Genomic DNA, 9,707 nt, shown 5'->3' with positions numbered 1-9,707 from the left:
CCACCTCTGGCATGTAGGGCCAGCGTCCTACTCCTTTGAGCCACAGGCGCTGCCCTGTAGTAATCTTTAATGTACCAAAGATTTCACATCCTCTATCCTGCATACCTACACAGTGGTGGCCTTTCTATACGCTTGCCCATCCCCCAGCAACTGATGCTTGTTACTAGCTGCTTGCTAGGCTGGGTACTGGGGGAGGGGTAAAGGGGTTCTTTGTTGTTCTTCAATTCAGCTTCAGGCTTTAGTCACTCTGGTGCCTGGACCTTAGGAATGGATCTTTTTCTCAGCATCCTTGCCCCTGAAAACTGGGTGAGATTAAAAGTGAGCGTAGAGAAAAAACAAATATAATAGGAAGATAGGAAAGAACTAGCAAAGAATAGGGAAGAAAAGTTTCCAGTGAAGTAGATGGAAAACCAGGTGTGTGTGTGTTCTGAAACCAAGTAAAGACTTTCAAGAAGTGAGCTCAGGGCAGCACTTGTGGCTCAAAGGAGTATGGTGCTGGCCCCATATGCTGGAGGTGGAGGGTTCAAACCCAGCACCGGCCAAAAAAAAGGGGGGGGGGAGCTCAATTGTCAGATGCTAATGAAAATATCACACAGCTAAAGAGAGAATTGTTGGTGATCTTGACAAGAGTATCTTTGACCAAGTGATGGGAGTGAGGACTTAACTGGAATAGGTTAAGGTGAGAATGCGAGGAGGAACTGGAAAAGCATTAGGAATTTCTCTGCAAAGAGAGTAAGAGTGGAAAAATGGGGTGGTGCTGAGGAAGTCAATTTTTTTTTTTTTAAGATGAGAGAAATGATAACATGGCTGCTGAAAAGAAGGGGAAAATTCCTGGTGCATTATCTGTAAAGAGGATGAGAATTAGTGTTAAGAGGTGGGGCTGCTACTTAGGAGTCTGAAGCAGGAGGACCACTTGAGGTCAGGAATTCAAGACCAAGCTGGACAACATAGCCAGACCCCATTAAAAAAAATTAGCCAGGCATGGTGGTACATGTCTGCAGCCCTAGCTATTTGGGAGGCTTAAGTGAGAGGGTTCCTTGAGCCCATGAATTTGAGACTGCAGTGAGCTATAATTGTATTACTGCACTCCAGCCTGGGTAACAGATCAAGACCTTGTTTCTAAAAAAAAAAAAAAAAGAAAAAAAAAAGGTGGGCCTGGCTTCAAATAGGAGTATGAATAATTTATCTACAGGAACAGGAGGGAAAGAAGGTTATGAAAGAAGAAGTTATGAAGGTATAGATTAATAAGAGTCAAATGTAGGGATCTGCCCAAATAGAACCATCCTTCCCAGGAAGAAATGAGTACCATGAATGTCCTACCCAGGAAAGAGTGAATATACCAACTCCTACCCCTCTGACCACGTGCTGACTCCTTTAAATTCCCATCCACCTTAACCCACGTGCTGACTCCTTTCTCAGACTCTGCTCACTCACACCCAAGTGGAAATAAGGGCCACATTTCCCACATAGAACCTGGACTCTGGTTTGCTTTCATTCATGTTTCCAAGTAATTTTTGGTTTCCAAGTTTGGTTTGGTTTCCAAGTTATTTTTGGTCCTTGACCTCTCACAGATGAAGATGGTTGAGTGGCCACTGTGGAGGTTAGGCCATTTTGTGTATTTCAAAGGGTATCTTTTATTTATTTATTTTTGAGACAGTCTCACTATGTCGCCATTGGTAGAGTGCCGTGGTGCCACAGCTCACAGCAACTTCAAACTCTTGGGCTTAAGTGATTCTCTTGCCTCAGCCTCCCAAGTAGCTAGGACTACAGACACCCGCCACAACACCTGGATATTTTTTTGTTGTAATTGTCATTGTTGTTTGGCAGGCCCGGGCTGGGTTTGAACCCAGCAGCTCTAGTGTACGTGGCTGACACCCTAGCTGCTGAGCTAAAGGTGCCGAGCCTCAAAGGATATCTTAAGAAGCAACCACCCTCGATCAAAGCTGTTAGAGGTCTATGACAACATTTATATAATGATTCTGAGAACATGTATGTAAGGAACTGAAAGCAACATCTACTCATATGTTATAACAAACAAACCTGCTATGAGGTTTTAGCATAGTTCACTTAAAGATTAACAGAAGAGGCTCGGCGCCTATAGCTCAACCGGCTAAGGTGCCAGCCATGTACACCTAAGGTGGCAGGTTCGAATCCCCAGCCTGGACCCGCCAAACAACAATGACGGCTGCAACCAAAAAAAAAATAGCCGGGCGTTGTGGCAGGCGTGTGTGGTCCCAGCTACTTGGGAGGCGGAGGCAGGAGACTCGCTTGAGCCCAGGAGTTGGAGGTTGCTGTGAGCTGTAATGCCACGGCACTCTGCCCAGGGGGACAGCTTGAGGCTCTGTCTCAAAAAAAAAAAAAAAAAAAAAAAAATTAACAGAAGAAGGGAACTTGCCCCACTGATACTTACATCAATTTTCTTAATTACACCCATCTTTTGGCTGAGCCAGGCTATGTATAACTCAACTTCATGAAACCAAAGAAAAGACACACCCAAGCTTTGTCTGCTTTATTTCACTACATTAAGTTAAGCAATAAGGCAAAACAGTAACCTGTCATTCATAAAGATCAAGGAGTGCCTTCCATTCCCAAAATGGACCAAAAAGGATATTTCTTCACAAATAACACTTGACATTTAGCTCATTATGCCTATAAGCACTTTAAACAAAAAGAAAACATTAGTGGGTGAATCAAATCACAAATCCAAATTAACTTAAGCCTTAAGTTTCCAAAATTGTAGTTTCTAGTGCTAACAGCATCTAACTCTCTACGGTGGTGCACACTGACTAGCATTAAAATTCTTGCACCTGATTTAATATAAAAAAGGCAACAAATATAGTCCCCAATTCACCAGCTGCAGGTGTTGAACCATTTCTATGAATACACAGACTCCCAGCTTGCACTAAAACCTTGTTTGAGGAAACATTAAACCAATGTTTAATGGTTTAATAGCTCTGTTACTCTGCAAGTTAATTTGGCTTCTGAAGAAAAAAAAATTTCTATGATCAAAAGTGTTTTTGTGTTTCTGTGTCATGTGAGAGCAATAAGACCCATTACTTCAACATTATTACTTTTGGGAACAAATATCAGCTACATGCCATAAATGCATGACATACAACTGTGTGTAGCCTACGCTCACGTGTAAACATACGAAGCTATTCTCTACTTTGACGCTCATTTCCTCCACTGGAAAATATGGAACAGCAGGTTCACAGTAGGCTCTATCTAGCAGGTAGTGAAATAAAATTTGACACTCTGGGCGGGGGGGTGGATCACAGAAACTTAAAAAACTATTTCTATTATGTGCAAACTTGTAATCAGCCCCTGCCCCAGCTCCTAAGAGGCTAAACCTTGTTAATTACCATAGTTTGATGAGTGTTTTTTTTTCTTACACTGCAGCATATATATTACTCTGTGGGAATATTGTTTCATAAAATTGGCTTGACCTTTACAATACACTTTAGTGTTTTTCAAAAGCTTCCTAAATATTTTTATCTTTCAAGGGAGCTGACAAGGACTATGTCCTGTCTGTATTCTAGATTACAAAATACCTTATTTTTTCTTTTTTGTAGAATAAAGACTTAAAGCAAAACCAGGATAAACAGGAAATTTCTATTTTCAAAAGTCCCTTGGCCACTAACAATACTTTTTACAGAAACATGGTATAGCTGGTGGTCTACTTTGTCAATTGTCACTTTAGAAAACATCCCAGAAATTGTGATTAGCAACCCAACTCCTAGACACCATGTGAAAACAGCATGTCTGCTGGTAGGCCAGCATTCTGGGCTACTTGCTGACCTATTCTATGGTTTACAATCAAAATGGTCTTATCTGACTCACCATATGACAGGGGAAAAGTTCTTTTAATATCCAGTTTCGGATTCGAGAGATTGTAACAGTTAACTTCCCCTTCAAATCAGTGGAAAGAACGTTAGTTCAGAGCATGCTAAAAATCTAGCATTAGAAAAAAAAATTAAAAAAAAAATCTAGCATTTTAAAATCTTTTCTGCATTCCAGAAGCGAATACATTCACTTAGGTTTTCTCTGGGCTCTTCCCAGGTCCCAAATACTCAGGACAACTTACTGAGTTAAAGAGGCAGAGAAGAGGAGAAGGGGTAGAAAGTAAGACAAAGATTGCCCCCGTGGCAGCATAATCCCTGGATATTGTGGCAATAGTTAAATGAATGGAATTTGCTACCCCCTTGCATGACATGTAATTGCCTGCTTCTCAAATTCTTCTTAAATGAAAAAGTTCCATAGTCTAGTGGGAAAGAATTTAAGAGCAACTAATAAATGTCCTATACATATTCACTCAGAAGAGAGCAAATGAAAGCGCCTTAAGAATTTCACAGGTTTTTCCAATCACACAGCTAAAGACACTATGACAATCCTACACTTCTGTCAAATGGAAATACATGGCGAAATGGAAGTCATGAGGCAAGTGAAGGGATATGTTTTAGATTGCTTAGATTATACTTAATAGCAGAGAGCAGTTGGTACATTGAGACCAATGCTGGATCATTAATAGCAGATCCACCTTTGGGTTATTTTTAAGTTTCTTCTGTGAGACTGTGATCCTTTGAGAGATCAGATTAAGAGTAGTATTGTCAGTTTCTCAGGTGATGAATCTAATGCCACTCCAAGGAACAGCCATTCCCTTTCCTGGGATGGAACTATACTGTTGTTATTCAACGTGCAGGGCTCAGTGAGGGAGACACAGACTTACCAGTGTCACCAGAGGTGACAACAAGAGGAGCACAGCAATTACCCTGTGTTCCTAATGTCTGGCCTCTCCTCCCACTTTCCTAGGAACAGGATTCAGTAGTGCATGGGTACATTGTTATAAACAAGGCCTAAGTGGCTTCCACATTTTCACACAGGTTTATGGTAACACTGTCCTTTGGGATCTGCCTGGCAGTGAAACCTTTCAAGGGAGAAGTGGGCCCAGGCTGAGTTCCACATGCTGGGTGAGCCAGATGACTTCTGTGCCCTGGTCACTTTCTTCAATGGGGCGGATGGGAGCTGCCAGGTTTTTAAAATCATGCTTCATCTTAAAGCACACGGTCACTTCGCCTTCCTCATGTTGTGGGGTAACTTTGATGAAAATACCCACTTTGTTGGCCTTTCTGAAGGCTATAATGCTATGGGAAGGAAAAAAGCGCAGTTTTAGATCAAAAGCCAGCCAAACCACTAAGATTTACAGTTAAAAATCTATCCCCTTATTCTTCCCATCAGCATACAGAGAAAAACTGTAAATCCTATGGTTCCTAACCTACCAGATATTTTTCTATGAGTTCATATTTTTATGCCTTTTTAAGCTACACAAATGGAATATAATGTTCTGTAACCTTTTTTCACTCTGTTTACTAAAAACATCTTTCCACATTGGTGTACACAGATTATCTACATTGCATGTAACAGTATTCAGTATTCAAATCACATATTTCCCATAATTGGTATCCAGGGATGCCTAACCTTTTATTTCTCTGTCACACATTGAAAGACTAAGAGTTATCTTGTGCCACACATCAAATACGCAAATATTAATGATGGCTGATGAGCAAAAGAAAAGGTCCATGCATACCTTTCTTGATATCGGACACCACAGATAAGCAAAACTATCCTCAAGTTGTCTGAATGTGGCCTGTGGATTATTGTACATAAAGGCTATTGGCCAATTTTTTTTATCACTTGCCTTTATCTTTGTGCAGATGTGGTAGTATTTTTTGTCAAGATACATGTATAAATGACACCATGGAAAGTTTTAATAACTCAAAGCTTTGAGAGAATTTCTGGAACACCACAAATCAGTGTTTTTGTAAATAACTTATGTAAATTAGAGATTTTTAGTGTAGAAAAATCTTTTCAATTGGGGTTTCTATTTGTTTTCTCTAGTATGCCTTGAAGTTTGTGCTTTAACAACATAGCTTCGAAAAGTAAAAGGGCAATGAGATAAACAGAATTTGATCTACTATCCAAATGATACTCAGTTACTCTAAGAAAAGTTACTAGAATTACACATTAACATTTTATACAGTGTTAATTTTCAGAAATCTGAAAGTTCTATAACACAAAACAACGTGAAATATAATTAAATCAGCTTTAAACTATCAGGTAATTAGACTGAAAAATTTTTTTAATTATTATTATTTTTTATTTTTCTTACATATACATGTGTATATTAGGTTTCCACTTTTGCCTTCACAGAATTAAAAGGCTAAATTTAATGACAATAATAATATTTATCATAAGGACTGAGTGATAAATATTATGATAAATAATATTTATCATAAGGACTGAGTGAAGTCCTTATGCTGTATCATAAGGACTTCACTCATAAAGAATGAAAGAAGATAAATACATTCAGAAAAAAAATCAGATGATTGCTGCAATAAATAATAGTAATAATGCAAAGAAAGTAACATTCACATTGTCAGATAGAAGTATGTCTATTATAGAATACTTTGATCAGTTAACTTATTTTGTTTTTTCCAAAGTCTCAAAAAAAATAGACAACTAATATTTATAAATAAAAGATAATTTCAAAAAAAACAGATCATACCAAATCTTACAGACAATAGAAAAAGAAATACTTCAAAATCATTCTACTTAATCTGGATACACCTGATATTAAAATTGGAGAAAATATATTATTGTAAAAGGGAAATTACAAATATATTTCACTTATAAATGAGGATGCTAAACAACATATTAACATGTTGAATTAAAAATTAATGTTTTAGACTGAAATTTGATATCTCAGATGATCTTCCTAGCAGTTTACCTTGGCCTAACAAATTTCTATACTTAATTAATGTAATTTTAAGGACCCATATAAAGCAAGGATTTCTGAGAAAACATTTTGTATTGTACTAACTCACTACATTTTGTATTATATAACCGAACTCTTGATTTATATGAGTCACGTTAAAAAAATTCAAACACTATTACTATTCAAAAAAATAGTAAAACGATCCTTTTTGCTATAATCCTGGGGTGAGGGGAAGTAAAAAGAGAGAACTAAGTCTTTTTTATACTTAATTTCCCAGGCAACCACTGACATTTTGTAAGCTTTTTTAAAAACAAATTCAGATTTCTGGTTATCAGGTAGGCCTGCTAAAAAGATCCTCTGGGGGTGGGGTCTGGAATGCTATAGAATAAAAAATCACAACACAACACAATACCTGACTTGGGGCTTTCTGAAATTAACTCAAGTTTTATCATTACTGCATTAATCTTACCTTAGTCTTCACTTTATTTTTCTAACCCATCCCATGGTATGTCTCTCTCCAATATCTTGCTGAAGGAGACATTTGATCATTTAAGTGTTCCTTGTGCTAGTTTATTAAGCTATTGTTTTTCAGCTCCAAGCCCACGCTTCTGTATCATGCTTTGTGACATGATTCTGATAAATCCGCTTCTGCTTTGTAGGCTGGCTCCCTGTCAGGTTCTATCAATAGCTAAAGGGAGACTAGAAGCCTAGGGAAAGAAGAGTTTTACTCTCTTAACACAGTCACATCCCCAAAGGGTAGGGCCAGGGAATAGCCCACACTGATTTGTTCCCCCAGTACATTTGTTTATGCAGGACAACAAAACATACAAAAACAAAACATTGGTGAGGTCAGTCCCTGAACCCCCATTGGTGTGTGACTTGTGAAGCTTCCTATTTGCTTGTGATTTCTGAGGGCATTACTCCAGCAATGGTTCTTTACCCAGGAAGTGGTATTTCTACAGGAAAACTTATTTAAGTAAAAAACAAAGGCTAAAAAACTGTGTTTACAGAATGATCCCCCAAATGGAAGAAATATCTGGAAGGACAAATGCAAAATGTTAAGGATTGCTTATCTCTGGTAGTTGGCTAATTTTATTTTCTTCATGGTTTCACATAAACTTCCCAAACTTTTGACAATAATTATTTTTAGAAACAGAAAGAAAAAAAAAAAAGAAACAGAAAGAAAAAAGTTATTTTAGGGTGGCACCTGTGGCTCAAAGGAGTAGGGCACAAGCCCCATATGCCAGAGGCGGCGGGTTCAAACCCAGCCCTGGCCAAATACTGCCAAAAAAAAAAAAGTTATTTTAAAAAGTCCAGATAAGAGTGGCACCTGTGGCTCAAAGGAGTATGGTGCAGGCCCCATGTAGTGGAGGTACCGGGTTCAAATGCTGCCTGCCCCCAAACTGCAAAATAAATAAATAAATAAATAAATAAAAATAAAAAGTCCAGATAAGAAAACTGGGATATAAGTAGGCATTTTCTATTAGCCAAATGTGGTATGGGGGAATCACAAAAAGCTTACTCACTCGGGATCATCCTGAAAGTCTTGGGGTTCTGCCAACTCATCATACTCTGCAGCTGCATCCTTACCAGCTAAAACCAGCTCTTTGGGAGGTACCACCACCTGGAGAGCAATACACAGAGACCTGTCTTAGGAGTCGGCATGTTGTAGGACATTTATTCAATGGAACATAGCAAAGCATTACACTGATCAGGACATATGGAAGCAAGCAGAAAGTTTCAGGAAATATACAGCATTATACCATTATACTACTAATATAGTGTTTTATATACTGTTTGAAAACACTGCCTAGGGCTAGGTGCAATGGCTCATGCCTGTAATCCTAGCACTCTGGGAGGCTGAGGCAGGCAGATTGCTTGAGCTCAGGAATTCGAGACCAGCCTGAACAAAACCAAGATCCCACCTCTAAAAAACAGAAAATTTGCCAGATGTCATGGCAGATGCCTGCAGTCCTAGCTACTCGGCAGCTGAGGCAGGAGGATTGCTTGAACCCAGGAGTCTGAGGTTGCTGTGAGCTGGGCTAATACCATGGTACTCTAGCCTGGGGCAACAGAGTTAGACTGTTTCAAAAACAACCCACCCCAATAATGTTTAGGATTAAAGACATTTCTAGTAAAAGATCAAAGAAATTAAGGGAAATAATAAAGTTAAGTGAGTGCTTACTTCTTTGGGGCTTCAATTATGTCTTTAAGGTTTTATTACATAAGGGGATGGAGTGTACCTGAGTATGTGCTTTATTACTTAAAGGGACAGAGAATACATGAGATCACCCTGGTGGCAATAAAGAAGGGGTGAAATGGAGATGGTGGTGTATTCTTTATACAGGGTGTCCCAAAAGTTGCCCCTAAAGTTGCCATACATAGAGAAAATGGGAAATGGTAGCTAAATGTACCATAAAGGTACAAAATATTCATTACAAAATTTTATTTTTATTTATTTATTTTTTGAGACAGAGTTTCACTATATTGCCCTGGTAGAGTGCCGTGGTGTCACAGCTCATAGCAACCTCCAACTCTTGGGCTTAAGTGATTCTCTTGCCTCAGCCTCCCAAGAAGCTGGGACTACAGGTGCCCGCCACAACACCTGGCTATTTTTTGTGGTGCTGTTGTTGTAGCTGTCATTGTTGTTTGGCAGGCCAGGGCTGGGTTTGAACCCACCAGCCCCAGTGCATGTGGCCGGTGCCCTAGCCGCTGAGCTACAAGTGCTGAGCCTATTACAAAATTTTATAAAGTATTTACAAAATATTCTCTATGTGTTGGCCACCTCTTTGTAAAATTATGTAAAAATGAATATTTTGTAAATAAAAGTATATTTAGCTACAATTTCCCATTTTCCCTATGTATGGCAATTTTAGAGACACCCTGTAATTTCTGATATATCTGAAACAGCTCATCAGTTTTTTGTTTTTTTTTT

General features: G+C 38.7%; 1 protein-coding gene across 1 annotated transcript in view; it reads right to left on the bottom strand.

Annotated features, from left to right (window-relative positions):
- Window positions 1-2,494: 2,494 nt before the first annotated feature.
- The window catches only part of DCTN4 (dynactin subunit 4), a 41,504-nt gene continuing 34,291 nt past the window's right edge, over window positions 2,495-9,707 (bottom strand). The window contains exons 11-12 of the mRNA XM_023514484.1: window positions 8,299-8,396; window positions 2,495-5,141 (exon numbers count right to left, since the gene is read on the bottom strand). Of these exons, the coding sequence (XP_023370252.1) occupies window positions 4,928-5,141; window positions 8,299-8,396 (312 nt within the window). The 3' untranslated portion in view covers window positions 2,495-4,927. The remainder of the gene's footprint in view (window positions 5,142-8,298; window positions 8,397-9,707) is intronic.

The sequence above is a fragment of the Otolemur garnettii genome, unplaced genomic scaffold (assembly GCF_000181295.1).
Source record: "Otolemur garnettii isolate 467f Iridium unplaced genomic scaffold, OtoGar3 scaffold00003, whole genome shotgun sequence".
Lineage (NCBI taxonomy): Eukaryota > Metazoa > Chordata > Mammalia > Primates > Galagidae > Otolemur > Otolemur garnettii.
This window is presented reverse-complemented; position numbering and strand designations above follow the sequence as displayed.